This window comes from Fonsecaea monophora, assembly GCF_001642475.1.
Source record: "Fonsecaea monophora strain CBS 269.37 chromosome Unknown Scaff95, whole genome shotgun sequence".
Taxonomy (NCBI): domain Eukaryota; kingdom Fungi; phylum Ascomycota; class Eurotiomycetes; order Chaetothyriales; family Herpotrichiellaceae; genus Fonsecaea; species Fonsecaea monophora.
Genome location: NW_019174026.1, coordinates 1 through 27,448, shown reverse-complemented (window position 1 = coordinate 27,448; position 27,448 = coordinate 1). Strand labels below are relative to the sequence as shown.

The 27,448-nt window shown below is 54.7% G+C and overlaps 6 protein-coding genes across 6 annotated transcripts; 1 reads left to right on the top strand and 5 right to left on the bottom strand.

The window, feature by feature from the left end:
* Positions 1-352: 352 nt before the first annotated feature.
* Positions 353-7,110, bottom strand: AYO21_09514 (hypothetical protein; the record flags this gene model as incomplete). The annotated part of the gene is made up of 9 exons (XM_022659447.1): positions 353-853; positions 923-1,146; positions 1,240-1,409; positions 1,504-1,717; positions 1,807-1,928; positions 1,990-2,492; positions 2,561-2,829; positions 2,919-3,277; positions 6,839-7,110. The coding sequence occupies 9 exons, from the start codon at positions 7,108-7,110 to the stop codon at positions 353-355; spliced, it is 2,634 nt and encodes an 877-aa protein (XP_022508224.1).
* Positions 7,111-9,646: 2,536 nt separating this feature from the next.
* On the bottom strand, positions 9,647-10,069 carry AYO21_09513 (hypothetical protein; the record flags this gene model as incomplete). The annotated part of the gene is made up of 1 exon (XM_022659446.1): positions 9,647-10,069. The coding sequence occupies one exon, from the start codon at positions 10,067-10,069 to the stop codon at positions 9,647-9,649; it is 423 nt and encodes a 140-aa protein (XP_022508223.1).
* Positions 10,070-11,914: 1,845 nt separating this feature from the next.
* Positions 11,915-12,373, bottom strand: AYO21_09512 (hypothetical protein; the record flags this gene model as incomplete). The annotated part of the gene is made up of 1 exon (XM_022659445.1): positions 11,915-12,373. The coding sequence occupies one exon, from the start codon at positions 12,371-12,373 to the stop codon at positions 11,915-11,917; it is 459 nt and encodes a 152-aa protein (XP_022508222.1).
* Positions 12,374-12,795: 422 nt separating this feature from the next.
* AYO21_09511 (hypothetical protein) lies at positions 12,796-13,454 on the top strand (the record flags this gene model as incomplete). The annotated part of the gene is made up of 2 exons (XM_022659444.1): positions 12,796-12,999; positions 13,170-13,454. 2 exons carry the CDS (start codon positions 12,796-12,798, stop codon positions 13,452-13,454), a joined length of 489 nt encoding a protein of 162 aa, XP_022508221.1.
* Positions 13,455-22,086: 8,632 nt separating this feature from the next.
* Positions 22,087-23,858, bottom strand: AYO21_09510 (hypothetical protein; the record flags this gene model as incomplete). The annotated part of the gene is made up of 4 exons (XM_022659443.1): positions 22,087-22,854; positions 22,920-23,313; positions 23,372-23,485; positions 23,551-23,858. 4 exons carry the CDS (start codon positions 23,856-23,858, stop codon positions 22,087-22,089), a joined length of 1,584 nt encoding a protein of 527 aa, XP_022508220.1.
* Positions 23,859-24,326: 468 nt separating this feature from the next.
* On the bottom strand, positions 24,327-25,145 carry AYO21_09509 (hypothetical protein; the record flags this gene model as incomplete). The annotated part of the gene is made up of 2 exons (XM_022659442.1): positions 24,327-24,775; positions 24,950-25,145. 2 exons carry the CDS (start codon positions 25,143-25,145, stop codon positions 24,327-24,329), a joined length of 645 nt encoding a protein of 214 aa, XP_022508219.1.
* Between the last annotated feature and the right edge of the window lie 2,303 nt (positions 25,146-27,448).

The window sequence follows — 27,448 nt, the reverse complement described above, 5'->3', positions numbered from 1 at the left end:
GGGCACATTCCGTCTGAAGGACACATTCCATCTGATGTGGCAGGGTACATTCCATCTGAAGGTACATTCCAGCTGGCCAGGCACATTCCATCTGAAGGGGACATTCCATCTGAAGGGGACATTCCATCTGAAGGGTACATTCCATGACATTCGATCTGAAGGGTGAATTCCATCTGGTATGGTACATTCCATCTGGTAGGGTACATTCCATCTGGTAGGGTACATTCCATCTGGCATTCCATCTGGTAGGGTACATTCCATCTGGCATTCCATCGAGCAGGGTGCATTCCATCTGAAGGGGCACATTCCATCTCGCAGGGTGCATTCCACCTGGCAGGGCAAACAGGCTCCATCACAGCGAGTGTGAGAGAAAGTAAGTGATCGTGCTCGCCAATCTGGGATCACGTTGTGCCTCTGTAACCAGGCCATACGAAGGATCATGGGATAGTTCAATCGGGGTACGACACGTAAAGACGATTGGCTCGCTGTGTTGTCCGATCACCAGATCGAGTTCGATACTATGTGAGATTCTTGACCTACTCTCATCGGCCATAGACGCTGCTCGAGGTTTTGGCAGCCGAGTCATGAACGATTCCAGGCCTTGCTGGTTTTTGACAAAACGTTTGTAGACGAAGCAAGTAGTAGCGCTAGTATCAATCACGGCAGTACTGGTAATAGTCCTCGAGGGCTCAATGGGTTGAGTCAAGGGGACCTTAATCGCCTGGGGTGCTCCTGGGTAACGGGTACCCACCGTGCAGTCAAGAACAATGTGATCAACCTTTTCAAGGGTCAAGGACCATAAAGGAAATCGTCTCACCGGTGGTGTCGTCTTCAGTGAGACCATCGCATTGGTCTTTATCACGCATTGGCAGTGGTTTTCACGAGTCCTGAGCGCGTTCACGACTCGGGCCGACTAGCTTACAGACTCATCGGAGGAGGCATAGTCAGATTCGGTTTCAGAATCGGGAACGTGGGATTGGCCCGAGTCGGAGGTTCCATCGTCTTCTTGCACTGCAGAGACATTCTCATCATGCTTGGTGAGCTTGCATTCAGGGCGACCGGGTCGGCATCCGCCTTTGCCACAGTCAAAACAAGAATTTCGAGCCTGAAGGTCGACCTTGACTTTAGCGTCTTTGATGGTAGGTGCTCAGGAAAGTCGTTCGCAACTAGAGACCTTTTGATTTGAGAACTTGACCTTCTTGGTGGGCTTGGGGAGGAGAGACTGCTTCGTCTTCTTACGCCAGCCACTGGTGAGAATCTTGCGTTCCTTCTTCTCGTAGTAGTCAATAAGGTCGTCGTCGGAGTCTGGTTCACAACCATTGACATTTCGCCACTGACGCTCGTCAAGTTTCTGTGTGAAGTCGTGGATCAAGACGTTCTCGGGCAGGTGGATGTTCGTCGCCAAACGTCTCATTCAGCAAAAGCGACACCACACATGCCAATTCCAAATTGCTCAACGGGTACCGGGGCCACTCCGACGAGGCTCTTGGATCATCTGATCACGGTTGAAAGACGTGTTTTGACAAGGTGTTGGTCAGACGGTCGTTCCGAGTAAGCATATGCAATTTTCGGTCGCCTCCGGAAACGAAGAACTCCACCATCCGCACCAGGTCAGAGGCACCGACGGGTTTTGCCGCCATGTAGGTGGCAACTGTGACACCCGGAAGACATTCTGCAATGGGGAGGATCGGTTGATCGTTCGACGAGGGGGAGGACTCTGTACTCTGGTCCGGAGCACCATCGCAAGACGTCGGTACCGCGCATCAAACTCTGTGACTGTTTCATCGTCTTTCTTGGAGAGCTTACCATATTCGATCTCAGCTGACTTGTCCCGGTGTCGCTCAGCGTAGACTTTGTCGAAAGATTCGAGAGCTTCGGCAGCGGAGCGCCACACTTTATCTGCGTCTGCAAGCAGAGTCAGGGATATACTGCACAGCGGTAATAAGAGCTGCGCCGACGAGAGTTGGGGCAATAACGAGGACTTCCGACCCAGGCCCCTGATTTCGCCAGACTGATGCATTCGCCTTCATGAAGTGTACCAACTGCTGACGATATTGTGGGTAATCGTCGCGTTCACCCTTGAACTCTCGCGGTTCGCGGACCTTCAGACTTTGATCTCCTCCCAGGGGACGTTCATCGGCCGTAGAGGTACGAGCGGAGGCAGGGCGCTGAGCGACCCTTGAGCGTGAGGCTGGGGTCGGTTGTCGCCAGTGGTAGTCGTTGAGGTCTCGAGCAATATCATAGCCCTCTTCCTGGGGTTGGGGGTAAGGAGGCTGTGCACGAGTATCGAGGTAGCGGAATGACTCGACAGGAGGTTCTCTGTGGGCACCTGCTCGTCCGGCGGTTTGTTTAGAGATATGAGTTTGTAGGTCTTGAATGGCTCGATCTTGTTCTTCGGACTTGCTCTGCCATCGATCACAAACCTCCTCAAGGCGCTTCCGCTCGGAGGTCTCGGTGTTGAGGGAGTTGACAGCGTCTGACAGCGACTCGGACTGCCGAAGTAAGAGGCAATGTATTGGGCTCGGCTCTTAGGGCTTTGTTCTATTCAGCCTCTCCCGACAAGCTGAGCTTCAAGGGCGGCGACACGGGACTCCAGAGCATCTCCATCCCTGTTCCAATCTCTGAAGCTTTGGTTGTACTGAGCGATCTTCGCATTTGTCTCCGCAGTCAATTTCTCCCAGGCCTTCTGGCTCTTCAATGCCACAGCTAGAGACTCTGCTCTTCCAGGTTGTATTCGTATTGGGCTCGACGGCCTTGCTTTCTCCTCGGAATATGACTTAAGGTGACTGGATGGCGGTTGGCGAAATCGATGAGAGGTGCGGGCAGATGCTGGAACAACAGGTCGTCCGGTGGCGAATCCACTGTGCGTTCTGGGACCGTCTCTCCGTTCTCGTCAATCCTTCACCGGATGAGCTAACGGATGTCCAGTCCTCCTTTAACGGAGACAGGTTTCGTCTGTTCATGGTGTAAAGGAAGCGACGGACGCTTGATCTCCACCTTGGATGTGTCCACGACTTGCCCTGCTCTGTGCACATCCTCCTCGTCATCCGTAACTTGAGCTTCCATCGCTTCGCTGCCTGGTATGAGGGCCAAGGTCGGATAGCGCGAGGAGAGTTGTCTGACTGGAGGTTCATGAGGTGGAGGCGGAGGACGGTCAGGAATCAGGAGTGCGGTTGGAGGCGTAGACAAAGGCCGCCGGGAGTTGTCGAGGACGAGAGATGCGAGGTTGTAGACCTGGAGAGGTGGCGCTAGGGTAGCGGCCAGGAAGGTGATGTGTCTTGGATATGATAGAGTCGTCTTCGATCGAGGGTACCGGGCGCTCTCAAATTTCTCTCAAGGTGTCGTCTCCGTAGGTGATCATTCGCTGCTTTCGGCGTCAACCAGGCTCACGAGGATTATTGATGTCAAGCGCAGGGTCGCGACACTGAGCGCTCAGATGACGCTCTGGGTCCATCGTATGGTGTCGACTTCTCACTTTGGAAGAGGTCGTGGGGCGCAGAGCGGATCTGAGGTTCTGAAATCGATGTGAAGTTGCCGAACAAAGGGGTTCTCAGTCGCGGTGCGCGTATACATCGTATCCCATTGTCGTCTTAATTCTTCTCTGACGTACCTGTGAGTCGTGAGTCGAGGTAACAGAGGGCTTCAGGTCGGTGGAGGTGAAGACTCAACCGCGGTGAAAATTTGACCGCGGCATCGTTTCGGCGAGATACTCGAGCATAGTCGGGGGCGTGGGCGAGGGGTGATAAGGTGGTCTTGAAAAGTATCACGAAGCGTCAGAGGAGTCTTATTTGCCTAATTGCGGCCGCTGTCTTTTGCGGGCGGGACAATATCGTGGTCCATCGGTGGTGAGGCCCGACTGTGGCTCGCTCACTTTTCAGTTGAGTTTCAGGTGAGTTTCAGGTGAGTTTCAGGTGGGTCTTAGGTGAGTCTGGGGGGGAATTGAAAGTTGGTCTTGGTTGGAACCTCGCCTAATCACAGATCCCAGACAAGCCCCAAGATTACCTAGCTAGGTAGGCATGTAATCATCAAGCGAATCATTTACGGGTCATGGGCTGTTTCTGGGCGCGTAAAGGTCTGGGACGTGGGCCAACTTTAAGGTCAGTGCCCAAGAGCCAGCACCCCAACATACCACCCAACAGCCACCTGAGCTCCAACCACCACCTGGAATCCAACCACCACCTGGAATCCAACCACCACCTGGAATCCAACCACCACCTGGAATCCAACCACCACCTGGGCTCCAACCACCACCTGGGCTCCTACTGGGCCTGGAGAGCCCACCACCACTGACAAGCCTGCGCGGACCTCGGCCGCAAAGCCGCCCGGGCAACTGAAACTGAATCAAGGCTTGGGTGCCCTCTTGCAGCCTTTCCAGGGGTGCCTTTTGCCCCTTTGACCTCGCTCACCCCCTTGAACCTCCCTTGCCCCTTTGATCTCGCTCACCCCTTTAACCTTACTCGCCCCTTTCACCTCGCTCGGCGTGCCTTTACACCCCGAAACGTACCTACCTAGGGGATCCATTAGGCTGACCTTTAGATGGTCAGGCCTAGACGTCACCGCTACTTGTGCCACTTTCAATCAAAACTTGGGCTCGCATTACTTGATCTCGATGGGATCATAGGAATTACTGTAGTTATACACTTGTAGTACCCCAGCTGACGTGAAAATATTTTCACTCGCCCTCATCTATCCGTCGCTCCTATCGCATGACATCCCGCATCTCGATCAGCGCTCTTCCGTTTAGGTAAAAGAAGAGGAGATTTACTGTTCCTGCATCTCGCTCACATCTTCCATTGAGTCCAGGATTGACACATTTCCTTGTCCCACCGGTCAACCTGGATGGAAAGACTGCACCTTTTCAAGCGCGGTCATTACCTGCACATCTTGACAGATACCACAACAGCTTCTGCAGATGCCAGTGATGCTCCAACACTGTTCGACAAGCTCCTTCACGGATCCCATACCTCCTTGATCCCATACCTCCTCCGAATCCATACCTCCTCCGATTCCATACCTCCTCCGATCCCATTCCTCCTCCGATCCCACTGGCTTCACGGCGTACGATGTACATTGCGGCGACACAGGCTGCCATCTGCGGGCTGGAATGATGCGGAAGACTTGTTTAGCGATGCACAACAGAGTCCGATATCGGTCTGACTGGCATTCTGGTCTTCTTGGGCACCAACTCCAAGCATTTGATTGGATTGTCCACCATTGAGCAGCTGGAATTGCTTCGTCGGCGAGCGCAGACAGCCTGTTCCCAACTCGTTATGAGCGGATTGTGCCCTCCCTCTTGGACTCGACAATAAGCGTGAGACAATCAAAAGCATTCTGAGGAAATTGAATTGGTCGTCTCAAGTCCATTGGGACCAGGAATTCTGACACATCGGCGTGAGGATCGTCATTTGATGACCACGGCAATCTTGTGATGGACGGGATTGATCTCGCAGTGTTGCTACACAACGATGTAAAGGCTTTGCCAGTGCCAACAATGTGGTCGACTCAAAACCCGACAACCGCGGTCCGTTTTCTCGTCTATTGCTTCACGCTCTCCAAGTACAAACGATTCGGACGCTTGACAAGAGCAACGTTGATACGGGCAGCTGGAACCTATAGATGTGATTTGTGCTTCTTGTAGCTTGAACAATCGCGAATGTCGATCCGGTGGTAACAGAAGAATTGAGAACCAATTCAAATGCCTGCAGAGTTGGCTCGCCGATCTCAGCTGTACATGGCGACAATTAGTGGCCGAACACAATGCAACACAACACGCCTTGAAGGCCTCGTATCAAATCAAATATTGTTGTTGAAACCCCAAAGGGTCTCAAGATAGTTGCGTGCGACCCAGCATACTTGGTCCTGAGGGAGCATTGGGCACGGAAACGTGTCACCATCATCATAATAGGTTGCCGTATCTGCCCTTGGGGATATCGTCAAAATATCTTCGACGCTCGAACAGAGTCTGGAGCGGATAGCTTCAGCGAACAGCCCAGTAAAGTCACCTGGAGAGTTTGCCACACTGACACCGTCATCGTGGCCGATAGTTCCAGTCGAATACCAGCCGTTTGCATCCTTGGGAACAGAATCGAGGGTTCGTAGCAGCAATTCAAGCAGCCATCATGCCATCATGCACTGCAATCATCAACCACGACGGTCATTGCCGTCAAAACCCTGCACACATGTCATTGAGTTTCCCTCCGCTAATCACGAGATTTATCCGTCAATATTTGCTTAACGTCCCGTGTACTCTTTCAACCCAAATCCAGGTTCAGAAGGGCAGTTTTTGATGGAACAACGACGTGGGTATGGTTCCATCCAAGCTGCGGACATAAAGAGTCGCGTTGAAGCCCGGGAGCTCGGTGTATTGAGAGGCAACATCAATATATACTGAACTTGGAGAGTATCGCAATGTCAGCTTCTTTCCGAAGATGCCGTGGTTCGATCGGGGTAAGGTCATCAGCCCCAGTCATGATGTGTATAAAAGGCATATGGCGTTGACGCAGTCGCCCTTCTGGAGATTGGGCAATTCCTTTCGATAATTTCCAACAACGCTCACTGCGTGCCTCGTACCAAAACATGCCCCCGGCTGTTCAGAGTGCGACCTGGAGACGAAGGTCTCGAAGTACAAGTATCCACTGTCGTAGCTCATGGGATCTCTCACTGGGGCCTTGATTCTCCAGAATGTCCACTTGAGCTGTCTCTTCCCGGTCCTGAATGTTTGAGAAGGCGAGCTCGAGTTCAGAAACGTCCGACTCCGTAGGCGAGGCAATGATAACAGGTGTACCGTGATCTCCAACAGCGACTCTCCAGTAGCCCTCGTCCTCGGGTCTTTCCATACTCTGTCGCAGTGCTCCTCTCCAAGATCCCCAGTCGCCAGATGAGGTCCAGCGAGAGAAGGCCGAACACAACTCCATAGACTGCGCCGTACCCACTGTCCTTTAACGATACTCCTCCCATCGGCGGAGAGAGCACCATAGCGAGGTTCATGCCGAAGCTGCAAAACAGCGTATTTGGTCCCAATTCGTCCTTGCTGACCGTGTCGCCGGTGTGTGTGAGGGCAGCTATCCGCTCGCGGAAGAGGGACATCAGATCTGATACAACTGCATCCATCTTTCAAGACCCTCGCCCCTGTGACTGCGAGACCTGAGATAGTCTCGCAGTTCTCGACCGAGAATGTACCCATTTTCAAGAATGTACTCATCTTCGATGGCTTGTCCTGCTCCTGCGCCTGCGGTCATGTTTAGTCTCTGCATTCTGCTGATGCCGTCCGTGTAAGGGCACTCGAAGCTCCCTGCAGCGCTCGCCCGAGGATCATTTAGACTGTAGAGTTGCCGATAGACAGAAGAGCAGTCGAGACAATCTGAAAGAGCACTGCCGCTATGAAGATGGCGCAACGTGCGCCCGCCAGCGGACCAAGAGGGTATGTATGCGCGGTAGTGGTCTCAATCGGAGGAGGAGGAGGAGGAGGTGCCTGCACTGGGACGAGGTCTTTTTACCTGTTCCTCCCACCCATTAATCTTAGAAGACAGAGTCATAGAAGCGGCCCTGGGAGTGCCGCCATGGCTAAAGCTGGTGACCAACCAGTCCGAGGATTTCGAGCCCAGAGGTTGTGCCCATAAACGTAGTAGTCTGGGAGCTGCGCGAGAGCAGATGAGGACGGTGCTGGGCAAGATTATCAGCGAGTGTCCAGCATTCCAGTGGTGTTGATTTTCCACCAAGGAAACTGGCTCGTGCAGAGAGAATGTGGTAGCCGTGCGAGGCGATACGGTCAACTAGATAGCCCGCGACAGGCGAAGTGACCGGACTGCCTCCTGCATAGCAACCCAACAGCACTGACGTCCCTGGGCCGACTGAGGCCATTTAGCGGATGGCTGGGTCCAACATTGAAGATCTCAATGTACCACTGCTCGACGATATGCCAACTCGCTCCTCGGATGGGAGCCGAGGAGACGTTCGTGAAGGAGAATACCCTTTGTAACAATTCTCAGAGACCAGAATGAATGAGGCGTCGACACACTGTATGTTCAGCGGCTGGTGAAGCAGCCCTCGACAATCACTGAACTCAGTCTACTCTCAATGCAAAGCAGACAGACAATGGGGTAAACATGTCGCGTCTCCTCCCAGCCTTTCTCGCTTCCTCTCCTCTTGGGCACTTTCTGCTCGTTTACTGGACGACGAGAGGAGAGCAGAAGACGACGCTCGCATCGGAATAGACCACGAATGGTGTCTTCCACGCTTTAGCAGGCACCATCCACGAGTGTGAATGGAAACGCTGGGATCACCTTGCGACACGTCAATGAAATGGTTGGAATTCGGAGGCCCATGCACATACCACGCCGTAGAGAAATGAGTCAGTGAAGATGGCCAAGGCGCATCTGGCCACGATGAACGCCTCGGAGGATCGAGTCCGCACCCACAGAGGAGCCTATCTGACACGATAAAGCCCCACGCCCCGTAAAAGTCCCCTGATATGTTTTGCTACCATGATGAGGGAGTGGAGCCTATCGATGGCGTATCAAGTCCCAATCAGCCCAAGTTGGTCACGAGCAGGCTGCCAAATGGATGTCTGACAGTGATAGAAGGTGTTTTCGCTTGCCTGGCGAAGCTCCGCCATCACCCAGAAGGGCCGAAGTCTCTGTTTTGTCCATCAGGTGAGGCCGACCGACACCTCTTTGACGAGCATAAGATGGGGGCTCTTCGGAACAGGAAAATTCTGCATGCGGTCGAATCGCAGGGATGTCAGAAGACGCGTCCGCAGTCAGTGGTGGTGGTCTGAGGTGGCCCTTGTTGCCACATGTCTTTCTGTCCGTTGTCGGCAGGGATTGATCAGATGTTCGGAGATGGCTTACCCAGCCAGGTTGTCTGTCTGTGCCAACCGCGCTGAGTGATTGGAGAATGACACGTTGATGTCTGTCTTCCGTCTCTCTGGTGATGTCTCTTTGCACCCGAGTTCAGAGGGAAGTGTGAGGTCTTCCTTTGAAATACCCGTGGCGGACGAGACCCTCAAATACTGTGAGTAAGACGTGATGCTTCATGCCTCGACTTCTAGCGGGAGCCACCTATCTAGCCAGGAGAGTATTCGCGGACGTTGGGCTGCAGAGCTTCCCGGGACGACTTTCGTTCAGGTCGCGTTGATCACGTCCCTGGACGCCGTCTTGCCACTCTTTGTCCTCCAAGTCTTTTCCTGGGACCCTCAGGGTGCAGGATTCATCTTGATCCCCGTGGCTGCTCCAGCTTTTATTGCAATATGGGTGGGCAGCACTACCGACAGACGTGGACCTAAAGCTCTTGTAAGCTTGGGATTTCTGGCCGCGGTCCCGATATTCTTGTTATTTCTCCTGATTTGAAACGACGACAGTGTGGACATCATTGCTCCGTCTACTCTGCTTGCCATGCTAGGGACGGCTATGACGTGCGTTGCTTCGCCGTTGATGGTAGAAATCGGTTGAATGCTCCAGCCGCTGATACATGTCATCATCGCCTATCTCTGCCAGTTCCGAAGGACGAATACCGTGAGTAATATTGCAAATTGAGAATGGCCTTCATACCCGGAACGTCCGCGTTAGGAGCGGGGCGCAGATAGATACTTTTATTCGTGATAGGGCCAGGCACATCTTGTTGAGTGTCCTCTCCGCTGGCCACCGCGTCATGCGCAGGCTCGACCGATGTTGGCGGCATCATGGTTTGCTTGTGACTCCCTCAGCTCACGCTGTAGGTATTCCCTGCGTTTATCAATGAACTCTTGTGCTGTTTCGTCCTTGTAGCGGGCATTTTCGAGATCAGAGAGATCTGGTATGCTATGGGATGTTAATGTATGCCGAATAAATTCGAGGCCTGCGAGCTTCTTAACGTACCGGTATGCGCTGGCAATAGAAGCCAGACAGTAATATATATAGTATTCAATTGCCCCGAGGAGCTCGAATACCAGGGTGCTGCTGCTCGAGGGCGCGCCTTGCACTTCCTCTTCGTATCCGCAGGCCTCCTGGCTACCTCTCTGGACAGGGTTCGTAGAGAACTCCCTTGGTTGGAGGTTGATGAACCATACTTTTCGCCTTTTGAGCGTCCTCATGGTGATTGCGACCTGCAAAGTCGCCGGCGGGAGTCGCTCACTCAAGGTTACTGCGGCCCTTGGGGTATTCTTGGAGTCGATCCAACTTTGTTGGACGTTTGTCGCAGCAAGGAGATCCTGACAAGGCTTGAGACGGCTCCATACTGGCACAAACAGCTGGGTGACCCAAGTTTTGTGTGTTGAAGGTACCGTAGTCCATAGATCGACCATCACCCTGTGCACTTTCAGGTTTTAAAGAACGTGAGGCGCACCCAAGTGTCTCACACCTGAATTCGTGCAGGTCCTGTGGGTTGTTTGTGTTTCGGGCCCCAGCATCTGTTGGGGCCTGGTCAGCCAGGCCTGTCGCATGGCCCTTCCCGTGTCGGCACGCGGTACAAGTTCCTCGTGACGCTCTTTCTGAACCTTGCGATCTGGATATGTCATGGTCGAGCCCTTTGAGTTTCCAAGCTCGTCCTGGGCGACCTTGCAGCTGAGGATATCACCGAATTGGGAGAATGTATCATGGAGCGCGACCGCTATCTCCTCGCAGTCACCAGTCCGAACCGGTCCCCATCAGGAAACTCCCCGACAACAGCTGGGACAACTTTCTCAGCCTCGAGCAAGAAGAAGGCCCGATCACTCCGAAACATGTCATAATGTCGGAGATGGTAGTGTACACGAGAGTGGGAAGACGAGGCTTTGGATTGGTTCCTCTCTGGCAACAACGAGGGAGTTCGATCAGACCGAGACACCGATGCTTTGCTGTGTGGCTGTAAAGAGTCTCGTGAAGCGGATCGGGGTATGTGGTGTCTCGTTCGGGTAGTACACGAAGCGCATCGCCGTCGTCGTCTCCACGCTGGGAGAAGACGGGAAATGAGGCCGGATCCTGAAAGATGGCCGTGCAAGAGCTGTAGCGAAACGTTTGTGCTGTGCCCCCAATCTCCTTCATCACGCGGGCACCAGCCCTCTGTTTGCCATGTCTCTTGCCCCTACCCTTTGTATATTCTCCGATTCCCTCTGATACGGGCCTTGGTGCTCCATCGCGGCTGAAAACACGCGTCTGGAAATCCTGCTACCACATATCGAGCAAGCTGCGGGATCATGTGAGCGAGATTTTTTTTTTTTTTTTTGTTTTTTTCCCAAACGAACCTGCCACAAGAGCTGTTGCCGACCCGGACTTCGTAACAGGAGAACGTCTATAACCTCAGAAGCATCGCCCGCTGCTGTAGGCTACTCTCGCGGGAGAACACGGGTGACCGGAGATGGGAGACTCGGGGGTCTTATCGAGGACGCCTGCGAGACGCTGGCCGCCCACCTCGGGGGCAGCGGTATGCTCAGGGTGTAGGAGGTGCTGGGCAATAAGGGGCGAGACGATGTGCCGCGCGTGCAGGTGTTTGGCTATGCCGTAGATACCGACGGCGGCACTAAGCCCAGCGAGATCAGGATGCTGGAGAGGGAGTCGAACTTGTCCCAGATCCCGTAGCAAAGAGGGACCTTGACGCACATTGCGCAGTTCCACGCTGGTCGGGGCTTTGCACCAAATGCCATCATCGACAGCAAAAACATCCGATCGAGGATCCAGATTATCGAGCCATAGCTGGTATTAATTCAACACCCGGAGTCGGTAAGATTTCATTCGCACTTGCGCTCGCTTCAAATTTCGACCTCGAGTGGTGCAAACGCAATCTGTGCGGGTGCGCCACCCATGTCTAAAATGCCGTATGTATGGTGGCCCTTGCCATGATCGTGCTCTTCGCGTGGCAAATGAACGCGCTGATTAATAGGGACAAACGAGGGCGGCCACGTGGTGTTAGAGGCCAAACTCAGAGGGTCTCGAGAACGACGGCATTGAGAGAAGAACAGCCGTCAAGATTCCCAAAGGTCAGGAGGACTCAAAGGAGTGACCTCTGGAGGCATAAATGTCCAGAGTTGCTGGCGCAACTTCTCTTGGATGTTTGGGTTGCGTGACAGTCCAAAGAGTAGTGACGTTATAGTATTGCCAGTCGTCCCGTGGGTACCTAGGTTGTAGTCGAACATCTCACTGGCTATCGCAAGCCGAATATCTGTCGTAGTTCGGTCAGGCCGTGTACCGACGTCACAAGATTGTTGTAGTCCGGCTCTTATCTTGGCGTGCATTATAGGACCAGCGGCCTTCTCAGGCTGCATACCTGAAATGCCATCACCAGTGACCAAATCTTCGGCTTTGTCGCAAAGGGCGAGATTCCATTCCTCCAGCTGCTGCGAGAGGGCGGCATCGATCGATTTTGAGATACGGGCAAGGTTCGATCGGGTCGGAAGAGCTGCTGTGCCTGGGATCTCGTCCATCTGAAAGGAATATGACCGAACTTGAGCATTCCTTCAGAAGCACCACTGTCGTTTGTTCAATTTCTTCGATGAATCTCGTCTCGAGCTGGAGGCCGTAGTGGAGGGTTCGTGGAGGCGTCGATAGCGTGAGCGCGACTCGGATCGTAGACTTCAGTGTCTCGAGGGTGGACGGATTGGTCTTCAATGTAGGGCACGAGCTGTTCATAGAGGATACAGGTCAATCTCAGCACAGGGTGGCGGAAGAGATGAGCGCAGTTTTGGTAGAGACCAGCCGTCTGCGTTGTTGCGCTAACCATATCGGGAATATTAGCCGAATAATTCCCACCTCGGCACACGACAAGTCCGCAGGTGCGCTAAATAGATTTCCTTACCTGATCAATCAATCAATCAAGTTATTCCACTTACATTCTGTTCTCTCCGTCATGGCATACATCTTGAGGACCCTACTAGCTTGTCAGGAGGGTATGTGCAGACGGAGTGACGGCACCTACCCGTACAACTCGAAACATACCGCGTACGACGGCTTCATCGACATCCTCCTCACCGCATCCTCGGAGATAACGCTGACCTCGCTCCGACCTAACCTTACTGCTTGTCGTGGAAGCGGCTCACCGTCGAGGCGAGCTGTAAAGTGATTCAAAGCCCTCAAACATATTGGGTATCGTTGTTTGAGACCACTTGAGCACTGCCGCGTTGCCTGTCGTGGACGCCTACGAGACCCCTCTCTCTCCATCTGTTTTCTGTGTCTGGAGTAGTGGTATGTTGTTCAGGGGAGGAGGATAGATCGGCATCGCAGGTTCGAGACCGAGACCAAGATGCCACGGCAACGGTGGTGGTACAGAGATTTTCTGAGGATCTCATCCTCTGCATGGCGGGTATGCCGCTGGAAGGTGGCGCCTCTGATGCGCGGAGGGCAGAAGAAGAAGAAGAAGAGGACGTTCCCATGCCGGATGCCTGGCACTTGAACAAGGACGCTAAGGCGCTCGGCCACCCACAGGTCTTCTCGACGGCCAAGGGGTTTTGGAGACAGGAAGTAGGCAAGGAGACCTACTTTGACATTCCGCATCATCCATCATGGTGAGTTTCACCTCTCCGGGTCAGAAGGACCACGTCCTCGTTGTAGCAGCGGCCAAGCACCAAAAGTATCTGGCATATGTCGATGCTCTTTATCCACCCTTCCTTATCCCATGACTTCAGTTCACTTGAATCGCCTTCAAGTTGTGAGGCAGCTTCGGACAGGCGAGCACCGGAGCCGCCTCCGAGCGGTCTTCCAGAGGTCGGCTCCGATATTCCTGCTGATGGGGTCGTCTCTGGACCAAAAAGGGCCACATTGTCTCTAGTATTTCGACGCGTTCAAAATAGGGACTTCCGTTTCACACATCCCACTGTTCAAGTCCTCTCTAGTAGACTTCAGAAGCTGTATTCCGGCTTTCCAGTGATGCTGACGCGACGTGAACACACCTCGCAACTCGAACCTCGTCCCTCGAACCTCAGACTGATACTTCTTGCTTTCTGTTCCACTGCTCAGTATTTCGGTACATGGCCCGCGGTTGATATTGGTTTGTACCGGTCCTGAAACGCGTCCACGGAGACATGATGGCGGAGCTCACGGGCATTTCCTGAATCTGAATGCCGCGTCCGTTGGTTGTTGGTTGATGATTATGCTTGCCCGCCTGCTGGCTATTTCTGGTCAGCCTGGGGGGTGGCAAAGAGGGGCAATAGTCCCAAACCAACTTACTTGAGATAGAGATTTCTGTGCTTTAGACTGGTGAGAGTGAAGGATTGCTCAATAGCCTTGATCCTGTACACCCATTTCACAATTCGAGCACCAATATACCCCAGCACCCATGATTCTCACCGGATAGCCGTGAAATGGCTGGGAGTGGGCTCCCCGTTCATCTCCCAGCAGAGGAGAACTTCGTCGTATTTGACTTTGGACCATGAGACGTGCACCACGTAGTCTGTTTCGTGCACTGTCCGTCAATGGAAAAAGCTTGACCTTGGAAGTAGTCAGTCTGGGCCGAAAGGCGGGTTGATTGAGCATGGAAATCTCCCGCATTCGGATCTTCACTTGACATGGGGGAATGATGTCTGCTCGGTTCGATTTGCGTGGTTGAAATTCCCGTCCTGCCCCGGCAGAAACACACATTCGAAGGGACAAAATGCTGGCCAGAGATCGCATAACGGCTCTTCTCGACCGCTAGTAGCCCGTTCTTGGAACTCTCGCGCATGCCAGACGCTATTCACCCCTGAGATCGAGATGTGTAAAGTACCCTTACGTGTATGGTAAGCTTCGGCGAGCCTCTTCATTCCATTTTGGAAGGGATGGCTAAAGAAGAGTGAGCTTGTCGAGTCGTCCGACGGGCTGAGCGAAGGATTCCGTATATAGCTGCACACAATGATGACGAATGGTATATCTCTCCAACCTGCTGCCCCTTATCCGCGCTCATGTGTAGAGTGAGAATCTCTGATAGCACCCTCTACCAGACAAATTGAGTCGGAAAGGTTAAGAAGGGTTGAACATGAATGCCGGCACTCGCATGACGGATAGATTCTGGGATCGGTCAGAGTCTTCCCTGGTGTACGGTGGCTTTTGAACCACCAATACAACGCCAGGACTTCTTCTCGCGGCTTGCGATTTCAGGCGAGTGGCTCCAGGATATGGCCAACGACATGCATGGGAACTCTGAGTCCAGCTACCGCGTTTAACCGTCTGCTACGGCGGCGCACGCGTTTCCTCCTCACGCCTATAAATTACGCCGCCTACACGGCCACTGACTGATTCTTACTCACTCATACCTCGGTATCGCCTCTCGCTAAGCGGCGAGGATCGCAGCCCCCCACGGCGGCGGACGGCCCCGAGCGTGGCCTTGGATTCTCAGTCTCATCCGCGAGAACTCCAGCTGCAGTGATTCAGGAAGCCTTTTGAGAGAAGTCCAACTGCAATGAATGATTCGCGAAGCCTCTCGAGAGGACTCCAGCTCCAATGATTCGCGAAGCCTCTCGAGAGAACTCCAGCTGCAACGATTCTAAAAGCCTATTGAGAGATCATGCCGTCGGCGCCACAACTCTCTGAATCCTTGATCCATAATGGAGACGAAATTGGCGGAGATACCTGAAGCACTCGAGATGAGGGGTTGAATTGCTTGGATTTAGAGACCAAGAGTGGTAATGCTCGATCTCCAGTCGTTGAAAATGACAGACCCTGGACAGAAGTACCGAGATCGAGAGGAGGTTGGTAACCTGTAGGCATTGCGGGGGAGGGAAGTATATCGGAGCGCTCAAGTCTGCATTCGATGTAGCGCCCTTTATCAAAATATTGTAGCCACTGTCATGAGACTTTTCCGATTTGATATTCCATTCGAGACTCTCAAGTTGATTCGATTCAAGGGAGACACCAACAAGGCAAGCCACGCTTCTCGACTTGCGTTCCAGTTCTTGAGAGGAGAGGATGAGAACCCGATTGGGAGGAGGTAATCCTAGTAAACGGTTGGGAGTCCTTTCTCTCAAGGCTCGTTGATATCTTCAACACGGAGAGTCTTGACCTGGGTAGATGAGGCTCTCTCATAATCGCCAAATTCGTCAATGGCATGAATGCTGAAGGCTTTTGTTATGACTATCTCTGGTCTGCCGTAGATGGTCTTCACCAGCAGTGGTCCACGGGAGAGAGAAAGAGGGATGTGCTGTCAGAATAGATTAGAGGCTGGCAATCGCGGTGGAAGTGTTTGGAGGTCGATTGCAGTGCATGCAACGACTGTGAGGCTCCATCTGCGGCAATGATGAGAAGCAGTTCTTCCGGCGGCTCCATAGATCCGTGAGAGGGAAAAGAGGAACAAGAGGAGAGAAAGGGTGTGGACTTGACTGATCATGTTTGAGGTCGACGCCACCCAGTGCCCGGTACTGGTTCCCTGCCATTTCCGTAAGAATCGGAGAGGTCTCCCATGCTTCAATGACCCTCATTACCCCCCCATGAGCATGAGGGATCCGGTGCCCGACACACTTGGGACGGCCATGGACTCGCATCAAAGTTGACACCGCCCCCTCGCCCGGTCCTCTGTCTCTTCACGCGTCTTGTTTTCCACCAGTGGCTATCACAATGGCAAAGGTTTGGCAGACAGAGCGAAAGTACACCTGACCCTCACCTCGGAAGGTTCTTCTCGATGACTGATCGGTGACGTGGGGCATTTCAATCACTTGCTTGTCCGCAGATATACCCCGATTGTGGATATTCTCCATACTGTCCTTGGATTTGCAAGCTGGCCGAGGGCATTCGGTGGGTTCTGCGATTTTTCCATAGAGAACTGAACGTAGGGAGCACCGACCGGCGAAGAAGGTGATGGGAGACAAATGCATCTACCCCAGTCGGAAGTCGAATCACCGCCATAACGCTCCACACACCCGACGGACCGGTCTTCGAAGGGTCACACATCCAGCACAACAGCCATGGAACGTCAACCGCCAGCGGAGAGAATCGACGGGCAGCTCGTCTCCGTATAGTGACAGTGACTCGGTCTGGCCGCGGGCCTTGCGGATCTGCCACACAGCCTCGCACTCGATCCCACGCTCAGTCCTTGCGTCTCGAAAAAACCCATCATCGTCGAAGATTCCTCTTTACAACTGACAAGGCAGTCCAGGGAAAGAGCTCAGCCATCCATGGCGCTGTTTTGAGACGTTTGGGGGGGATGGCGGTGGACGAAGCCTGAAATGCCAGTGCTGCCAAGATCGATTTTCCGTTTTCGGTAGGATCATTTCCAGATTAGGAAATACGCTAAAATGTTTGTGACCCGACAAACAGCGTTTTTTACTGAAATTGATAAATTGGCAGGAATTTCAGCCTGACATGTGATGCACACGTGACGTGCAGCCTCGCTTAGTTATCATGTAGGGTGGACCGTCAAGTGCAATCCTTACGGCAGGACATGCAAGCCAAAAGCGAGATCAGTGATGCCAAGAGTCTCTTTCCGTTTTCGGAAAAACCATTTCCGAAAGAGGAAATAATTTAAGGTTTTTGTGACTCGACAAAAGATTTTGTGTGACATACCGCCTCCACTTGGTTGCCATCTAGGGTGGACTGTCAAGTGCTGATTGTACGGCACGGCATGTAAGCCAGTGCGAGATGGGCGGCGGGATGGACAATCCTCGATTCTCGACGGTCCTGAGCCATGAACGACGAAGTTCACTTCAGATCACGGGGTCGGTGTCCATCTACTTCGTCACGGAGGGGGGAAACAAACACCACGATGGGGTTCAGCGTCGGTATATGAGTCCAAGACCAGGGACTTGGCTCAGTCATGACACAGTACGGAGAATCACTCTGGCATCAGCTGCAGGAGGAAGTTCCAGACATGTGGTGTTTCGACTTGACGAAAGAACCGTTGCAGCGCCGGAAGGGTGACAATGAAGCACTGTGTCTTTCAGGCTTCGCTGGGTAGTTGGACTGGACCGGGCATGCGATGGCACATGGTGGAATCAGCATCCACATCGGATAGTCATCCCCGCACACATCCTCGAACCCGGGAATCAAGCTGCCATGAGCTGTCACCGTTTGTCATTGCCTCCGTAGAAATCAATCATTTGGTGGTTTGGGGGTTGCCAGAGTCTCATGAGTTCGCCGTATGCCAACTCGTTGCCACGGCCGCCCTTGTTGCTGTCGGTCTCTCGGTCCGCAGGCTCTTGTCGTGGTGAAGTCTTTTGAATTTTCGCTTCTGCCGTTCTTTTTTCTTTTCCTTCAATGTCTCTTGGAATTTAGGGATCAGGGACTGATACCTAGCGACCTCGATCCCAGCTCCAAAGATGAGGATTGCGAATGAGACTGTCAATACCACCCTACCGTGGCAACCTAGTCCCTTTTCAAAGATTTCCAGGCCTTACATCTCCCACTCATCCGGGGCCTGGCTTTGGGCATGAGCCTGCAATTCTTGCCTCGCGGTAAGCCCTTTGGGGTAGGGGGGCCCTTCTCCTGGTTGGTTCCCACTGAAAATTACCTACCGACAAGAGGATGAAAGAGGCCAATCGTCCTGACATGTCCAGAGTGCTCCGCCAACAGCGCAGCTGAGGTGCCAATGACAGGGCAGAGCAGGGTCGACAGCACTTCAAGTGGCTTGTCCTGCATCTGTGAATACTCTACACCACTTTTCGTCATGGCGTCGACGCGTCAACATCCCTTTGTACAGATCTGTCAGGATCCTATGCCGCTTCCGTCGAACGATATCTCACATCTCGACCAGAATCGACCGCGTCTGCAACGGTAGCGAAGAAAACACACCCCGCAGAGCTTCTTCCGGATCTCTCGACTGGGCAGTAGAGTCATGAGGCACGAGATGCTGTAGTTTCCTTCTACAGAACTTCCACCTCCACCTGCACACCGTCCCTCTGCACACTGACAGGGGCGTGAGCTTGGCGATTGTGGCGAGAGGGTCGTGGTTGGGCGGTGTTGTTGCAAAAGGGGCGACAAAATCTGGCATGTGGGCCAGAAGCCAAAATCTGAAGTGCTGACGCAGTGGGGGGTTCGATAGCCTGAACATCTAATGCCAATCGAGATTCCGGGGTCGTCGCTCCTTTCGTCTCCTTCGCCAGTACTAAAATCCTGCGTGCCAGCGCCAAAACAGACCCGCCTAGCCATCTGCTAGGGACGTGAGAAACGCTGACCCGCTTTGACTTGGCCACCGGCCTCCTTGATTTTCTCGCAGTAGAAAAGGGCACTGTCCCTCTAAATGTCCATCTCGGCGACTTGGTAGAACACCAGACCCAGTCCAGAAGTAGTCTGTCTGCGTCAAAGGGGTCACATAGGGATCTCCATGATTTACCTTGGAGGTCAGATTGATGAGTTGATGAGAGCTACAGGCGACAATGATGGAGCTGGAGTCTGGAGCTTTACTGGCTGGTGGTTCCTTTTGGTCTTCATGTGTGCCACTCAGGACGTCGCAGTGGACGGATGGGCCATTTCGCTGCTGTCAATTCAGAACATTTTCATATGCCTCGACGGGCACAGACGGTTGGCTTGACTGCTGGCTCATTCTTATCGCACACCGTTTTTCTCGCCCCTACAGGCGCCAGACTTTGCCAACAGATGGTTCAGGACTGTTCCTCAGGAGTATGGTCTCTCGCTCACGGGATCGGGCTCCGCGTGGACCAAGCTGCGCACGGCATGCGTTTGGCCGTCGGCGTCAATGGGATCTGAATGTTCGGCATACTGGCGGAGAATAGACTCTCCAACCGACCTCTTGGGTGTGGAGGAGGCCATACCATAAAGCTTGTGGGTGAGAGTAGGGAGAAAGGAAGTTCCGATGCTCTGGTGATTGATGAAGCGATGCAGGGCGCATGACGAGAAGCCGCGCAAGTCAACGGAGCTCTCGCGACTTGGCTGGTGCGCTCATTCGCTAGGGAGCCCGCGGGCCATTACGAGTACCAGCTTCGCCTGGCGATCAACAGAGCGCAAAGATCCCTCGCCAGGCTACCCAAATCGAAAGCTAGCTTTCTCCGTCACTCAAGCTTTGCATGGCGGATGCGACATCGAACTCGACGGTGTTCGGCAGCGGTTGCATTTGTTCCTGAAACGTTTCTTTCCAGGCTGCGAAGCATCCCTGTCAAATCCTCTCGGACCTGGGGTGGCAACCAATTGCTGAATGCGAGATAGTCCAGCCGCTCCGGGTCGAAGGGTTGTGCTGATTGCGGCCTGTCCAGGGACCGTGGGCAACAAGCTTTTGAAGAGAAGTTCGAGGTACCGTGCCCCTGAGAGCACAGAAATCGATCGAGTTGGGCATTCGCCACACCACTTTGGATGAGATTTTCAGCTTCGAAAAGAAGGATCATCTTGCAGGGTTAACAGCCCGATCATTAGCAGGTTCACGCCCATGGTAGATCTACATAGTGGTGGCCACCGAGCCCAAGCCGGCGCTGGACAACTTCATCGTGTGGGTGAACAGAGTGATGAGGCACAAGCAGACGAACCAGACCGGGTCCGAGTCCGACGTCGTGCTCGTGGCCCATAACGGCATGTGTGTCATGGCCACGTTCTGCCCATGAAGACCATGATGGTATCAGGAATGCCTTACTGGAGATAGGCAGTACTCAGCGATGGGTCGATTCCGTAGTAATAAGTATCCCTTTACGTATGGTAGTGACAAGACTTGAAGCATAAGAAAAGCATGCTCCTCGCATCTGAGAAGCATCCTTTTCTCCTTCGGTTTACAAGTGGCTGGGGGCGGTTTAGGCTCGTCCGGCTCGGTATGTTCCAGAGTGGCCTTTCAACCCCCTTTACTGAAGGCTGCGTAGGAGTATGCTTCTCCACTCTATAAAGCATGCTCCTCTCGTGCGGTTCACTTCGGATCCCTGCGCTGTTTGTGATAGATGGTGTGGGGGCATCAGGCCGACCAAGTGGAGGTTGCCAACGCTGACTCGTTGCCGATCTTCAGGGTCGTCACGGTGCCGGACGGGACCGCCACTCTGGCCGCCGTGTTGGCGAACAAAGACGCGCCCCTGGTTCGAGCATGTGCAGCACGACGCCCTCAGCGACGCGGACGCCCTCATGCATGTGACCAAACACGCGGTCACCAACTGGCGCATGGCCTGTCTCGTCTTCAGCAGCCCCGTCCGAGGCCTTCATCACCTCCGTCGGCCTCAACACATTCAGGGTCAGGGACCCCCCCTGCCGTTCCCGAGCACACAACCATCATGTAGTTAGTCCACGATCAGATCGTGGTCCATGGACGAGTCCGTGAGTCTGTTGTTGTACAGGAGGGAGTTTTAGGCATCAGCATCCACACACGGTCAGTGGCGGTCGGGCGTTTCCACGGTGGTGCACATGTTCACCGACATAATCATAGCGGGTCAGTCGTCGTCGAAAAAGGCCACGATCTCCTCCGAGTCTTCGGTCACCTTCCTCATCATCCTGCCGAGCTCGGTCATGGTCTAGGCGGTGGGCGGGTCCATCATCTCGATGATCGACTTTATGGAGTTCTGCAGACGTCGAGCCGTCGGCCCCGCAATATCTCGACCATGTCCATCTGCATGCCCTCGTCCTCGATGATGTACGTCGAGATCGTCTCGACGACGTTCTCCGTTCAGCCCAATTGTCAAGTTATTGAGACGCAAAACTGACCTCCTCGTGGTTGTCAAAGACGCAATAACCTATAAAAGGGCCCAGGACCGACGACATGGCGGTTTGTATGTATCCCTTGTCTGCATCGACCACGAAGCCTGTGTAGCTTGACTGGACGAGGACGAATCGGTATCGAAGGGACGCGGGCAGGAGAAGTGGATGGCGGCGACGCTTCTGACGGCTTTGTCGAGGGTAGCATGCCACTTTCCAGAGATCGCCTGGACTGGGATTGACCATGGAGGGATTGACCAGAGAAAAGAGATCTGACTGTCCCACTCGTCCGATTTATTGAGAGGCCAGATCTGATATTGAAAAAGCGACCGCACCCTTGATTGTTGGGTGGACATACTGTAGCAGATCTGGATGGCCCTTGCGCCCCCGAAGGCTCCTGTCAAGATCGGTTCTTCTAAGCATCGATAGTTGGACCACTCTCTCCGACTGTAAATGTCTGGCGGTGGCTTGGTCAAAACAATTGCTTGTCGGCCACCGCGACCTGTATGTTCTGCAAATCGACCTGAAGCTCCTTTCATATACTTGGACCACGCATTAGAGGACTTGCCGTATCTCGCGCTTCCAACATCGCGGTCGCTATATAATGGGCCCATAGCAATGACTAGTGTCTGTAATCCATGTTCAACGGCCCAACGCTTCCTCGACGGCGCTCATGAAGAGATCCTTCTTCGCCTTGTTCCCGAGCATCCTCATGTGCTGCTCGACAGCGGCGGCGCTCGTGGCCGCACTCTGCGACATCCCCCATGTTCACGACGCCGACCACGCCTCTGTTCATGTTTGTGGTCATGTCCTGAACGGCGTTCGGACTCTGGAAGATACCCATGCTCGACGGCGGGTTCCTGCTCTGGGCGACGCCCGACCGTCTGTCCGCCATGACCTGCTCGTACACGATGTCCCTCATGGTCGAGCCGTCGTGCCTGCGCATCAACGGCGCCGCGGGCTGGATCTCCCGTTTGATGACGGCGGGCATGGCCGCGACCACCGACGTGGTATTCTCGAGCTCCTCGAGGTCGACCGGGTACCTCTCCTTGATTATGGTCACGACCTCGTCGAGTTCCTCGTCCTCGACCGAATGCCTGTCCACCAGCATGTCGATCTTGCTCTCGAGCTTGGCCAGGACCACATCCCTGGACTGGTCCTGTACGACTCCAAGACATCGTGGAGCTTCGTCATCATATTCTCGAGGACCATGACCTGCTGCGACTGCGACTTTCCCGAGGCGTCCGCTGGTCATCTGGCCGTTGATGGAGTTGCGCGTGACGAACAACTGGCGCTCGTTCGTGACCACGTTCCCGCTCTGGTTGGTTTGTGACAGCACCGTTATCCTGCTGCTGCTGCTGTTGCTGACCCTGTCTCGCGGAGATGGCCCCTGTCGACGTCGGGCAGAGAGCCCCGGGCTTGAAAACGTTGCGGACAGCGCTCATGTTGCCGAACAGGTTCCCGGCCATGTTCGAGAACGGGATGTAGAGCTCTTCGATAGTGCAGTTGAGAAGTGCTCGTGTTAGTTGGAGATCTGATGCTGTCCTCTTTCAAGAAGTCGTTGAGGATCGATCTCTTTCGGGTACATCTTCCATTCGTAGGCCATGCATGGTCATCTTGAACCGGAATGAGTCGTGTATCCTGATCATCCTCCTCGCGAGCCACTCCGAGAAACAGCGACGCGTACCTGACTTTCTTCGCGGCGTTGTCCACGGGCGCAGGTACGTAGTTGACGAACGCCGCCACGCCTACTACCGTGGACATATAAGAGCACCTGAGCAGCTTCGCGAACTTGGACCTCAGCGCGCCCTCGCTGCTGATCTGAGGCCGGGCGGCGCGCCTCCTCCTGCTTCACGACTCCGTTCATCACCCTGCTGCCCGACCATAGTCATGCCCTGGCTCAGGACCTGGACCCGTAGCACTTCGTGGGGTCGTCTGCTAGCAAGGTCGCGATGGGCGGTAAGATGTCTTCCTCGTACGGGTACAGGCCGATGTACATGACTCTGATTCGCACGCCGTAGCTGACCGCCATCAGCCCCCTGACCGTGGGATTGAACCTCTCTCCCCGTCCGACAACACCTCTAACCCGCTGACCATCTCCACAGTCGCCTGGATGACACTCTCGCGTCTGATCTTGTCCCAGACCGCCTCCACCACCGAGGTGTCGGCCATGGTCCTGATCCTGGGAGGGATGCCGTCGGTCGTCCTACCCTCTCCGTCCAGGCCATGGTGGTGCAGATGTTCTTGCTCATTCTGGAGACCTCCGCACCAACGGGCCAACGTCGAGTACATGATCGTCGTCCCGGTCGGGTCCGGCTTTCTGACCATGTCCAGGTCGGTCCGCTCCTTCGAGAAGATGCACGTAACGTTGCACATAGTGCAGGTCAGGGCCATATTCGTCAACTCCCACTGCTTCCAGTACCCGACGCCTTCCCGTCAGTGGTCATGTTGACCGAAAACTTCCTGCTGTAGATGTCGCCCTGCGGTCGTATGCTTATTCTGGACATGGACATGCAGCTGAAAATGCAGTTGTTTTAGGTCACCTTCAGGTAGGTGTACGTGGTCTCCTGGATGCGATGCTCCCCTCCCCCAACACCCCCACGGCCCTGCGCATGTCAGCGCGCGTGACTGCGTACGGGACCCTACACATGTAGCCGGTCTAGGCGGTGCTGTTGGACCTGGACATCACCTTCGAGCTGTGCCTACCCGGAGTCGCACACAGGCTCGTCCTTGGCCTTGGTTTTGTCGCTGTGCTTGTACTCCTTCCAGCTGTTGAGCATCTCTAGGCCCTCGTTCCTGTCCGCCTCCCGCCATCTTGGTTACCTTAAGGGACTCGTGATCCCGCTTCATGACCATGAGTCATTAATGTCCGTAAGTGCGTACTTTATCTTGCCCACCGAGTAGTCGCTGAATACGACCATATCGTCGCTGATGTCCCGAGACCGAGGCCGTGGTCCTGGCGTAGAGCACCTTTCCTCCAGATACACCAGTACCGTAACCATACATCTGATCTCGTAGGCGCTGGTCACCGGGTAGGTACCTAATGTTCATCATCATGGTGCTGATCACCGACAGCTCCGAGTTATCGTAGAAGTTCGTCTCCACATGCCCGTCGTAGTACACCAACGTGGTCATGGGGTTGAACACACCAGCCTCGACGCCTTCTTGACCGACACGTCGAGGGCGATCGAGTACAGGGGTGCTCCTTATGGTCTCGATCGGGTATGTGGCCACCTTCTCGGACAAGGCGTAGTTCACATGCTCGCCGCACTGTTGCTGCTGTGCTCGTCGACGGCCGTGCTCATGGTTGTCTGTCCGTCAGCGTTTCGGCGGAGTGGTGGTCGGGGAGTTCTGCCTATAGACGGTGGCGATACGGGCTAGATGGTATACAGCTGCGTGCGTGGTTAAAGCGTGGACTTGTCCCTGTTCAGGTGGCGGCGGTGCCACGTGTACGTGTTATTGTGCCGTGCTGACGGCCGCCTAACGCTTGTAGTCTGCCTGCTCATGCCTGGCCGGTTGTGCCCACGTCCGTCGTCGCCTCCCCTTTCCGTCGACAGGGTGGGCATCCGAGGCCCGGGAGGGGTCGAGTTCGTGTAACAAGTGTAGCTGGGGTGCGGCCGCGTGATGGGCTTTGCGATCCATCCAGACTTTCATCCCCGTCGATGCCTCTTGAAACCTCATTATCGTGGCATTATTCCGAGGATGATTCTTCTTCCCCCTTCTTTTTCTTCTTTTTTCTCCTCTTCTCCTCCTCGTCACCGCTCTGTGGATCAACCAACACGTCCCTCTTCATCGTCAGCACTGCGGGCTAGACCGTCTACATGTAGTTGGCGTCGTTTCCAAGAGGTGATCTCCGGCGACGACGGCGCTCTGATTGGAACAGGTTCTTTGTTCGCGTTCGCGAAGATACCGCCGCCGCTGCCCACGCTCACAATCCCGGGCCTCCCGGGCCTGGTCAAGGTCCTGCAGGGCCTGGCCTTGGCCGCGATGCTTGACGGGATCCTCGTGCCCGTCGAGCCCTGCTGCGGGGGCCCCGTGGTGGTAGTCCACGGTCTCTCGATGTGGAACGCGTTGTGAAACTTTGATGCTCAGGCCGTACGTAGCTGCTCGTGTCTTGGGTCACCTTCTCCTCGATCACCGGAGTCGTGATCGAGAAGATGGCGATGGTGGCCAGGCACAGGGACGACCTGACCTGCCGTTCAACATCCTCATCACGTCCACTCGAGGGTGTTGGTCTTCTGCAACGACTCGCCGTCCATCCACGCGAAGGTGCCCAGGAACGACTGCACATCCCAGGACGCATTCATCCAGTAGTACTTACCCCTCTGTGCGGTCGCCACATGGGTCAGTCAGGGTGCCCGGGTACTGCGTCTTCAACGTGTTGAACAGAGGCCCGAATGCGTACACCGGCCGGCAGGCCCACGCCCGCTCGTGTTCCCGGTCCTGTTCTGCTGCATGAGCACGCGGTTGGACACGCCCACCTCGATCACGACCCCCTTCGAGGTCCACTGGTTGACCAGCCAGTTGCCGTTGATGTCGGTCATAACCACGTCTGTATAGTAGCGTAGGGACTCGGTGGTATCGTGTTTCTGGGGGCCGACCCCGATGCAGTAAGTACTGACTGGCTCGGGTCCAGGTTCGAGACGTAGGCCTTGTCGGTGGGTACGATGGTGCCCGTGTCGTCCCTCGCGACGTACGTACTCACCCATCGGGTCGATGACGCTGCGTCTGGTGTCGGTTTCACGGGCACCACTTGGAGCGTGGTCGCGGCCATCTGCCTGATGACGGCCAACTAGTCCTTCGACCACTCTGGCTCCCTCTGCTCTGCGCCGATGTTCCTGCCGGAGACCATGAACCCGTCCTCGTCCACCTCGATGGTCGCGCGAGCTTGGAGGGGGAGGGGGGCGGCCGTCGTCTTCCACTCCCCCGCCTTCGTGGAGGCGAACAGCTCCAGCTTGTTCATGTTGGTTTATCAACTTGCTCTCGTTCGCGGCGTTGGCACTCTCCCTCAACTTGTCCGTCTTCGCGGTTTTGTCGCCGGGCGAGTCTTGGACCCGGCTGTCTCGATCTTCGTGTCCCAGTCTCGGTGCCGACGCCGGTCCCACCCACATTCGGGTCCATATTCGCGGTCCTGTTCGTGGCCTGGTCCTTGGTCGTGTCCTTTGACTGCGTCCTTGGTCGGGGGCTGGACGTTGTTCCTGACCGGACTCCCGCTCTTGGTGGCGTTGTCTTTGCTGTTCATGGTGGCGTTGCTGTTAATCGTCGTGTGTCTGTCGGTGGTAATGAGCCCGTTCAGGCTACGTGACTACGTCCAGGATCACTGTGCCTCTCTCTTCTCCACCGTACAATTTGCTCACCTTCGCCAACGCGACTGTGCACGCGGGGCTGTAGGTGGTCCCGCCGATCAACGACTGCGTGTAGTTTTCCGTCTTCATGTCCGGGTCCGGGGTCTAGATGATCTTCAAGGTGGTCTTTAGCGTCTCAAGGTCGAGGCTCTCTCCTTACCCCAGTTCCTCGTCACGTACCCCGACACCGGCTGGGGTCAGCTTGAACCTGATGGGTCTGAGGCCGACGATGAACGACATGCCGTATGTACCTGGGCTCGCATCCGAGCCTGGTTCGACTTGGCGGCGAGTGACTCGAACCAAGCGTAGGCCGGATGTGGACTCCAGACCTGATCACCATGACAGCCGTGGCCGCGCGGCAGTCCGCGGACGTGGCGCACGGGTCGATGATCAACCCGGCGGTGATGTGTGGTTGACGCTCCTCCTGAACTCCGTCTTCAAGGCTATCTATCTCCAGGGACATTGGCGCCCTCTCGTAGCAGTCCGCAATCGTCTGGTAGGCACTGACCACCTGCATCCTCACTCAGGTGGCTGGTGTATGGCCCTGTCGTGGGGAAGGGCAGCATCTTGCCCAGGGGCCTGCTTGTTCATCCTGTACAGGACGAGCCTCCTTCCGATGCTATTATTGATCGCCCCCCC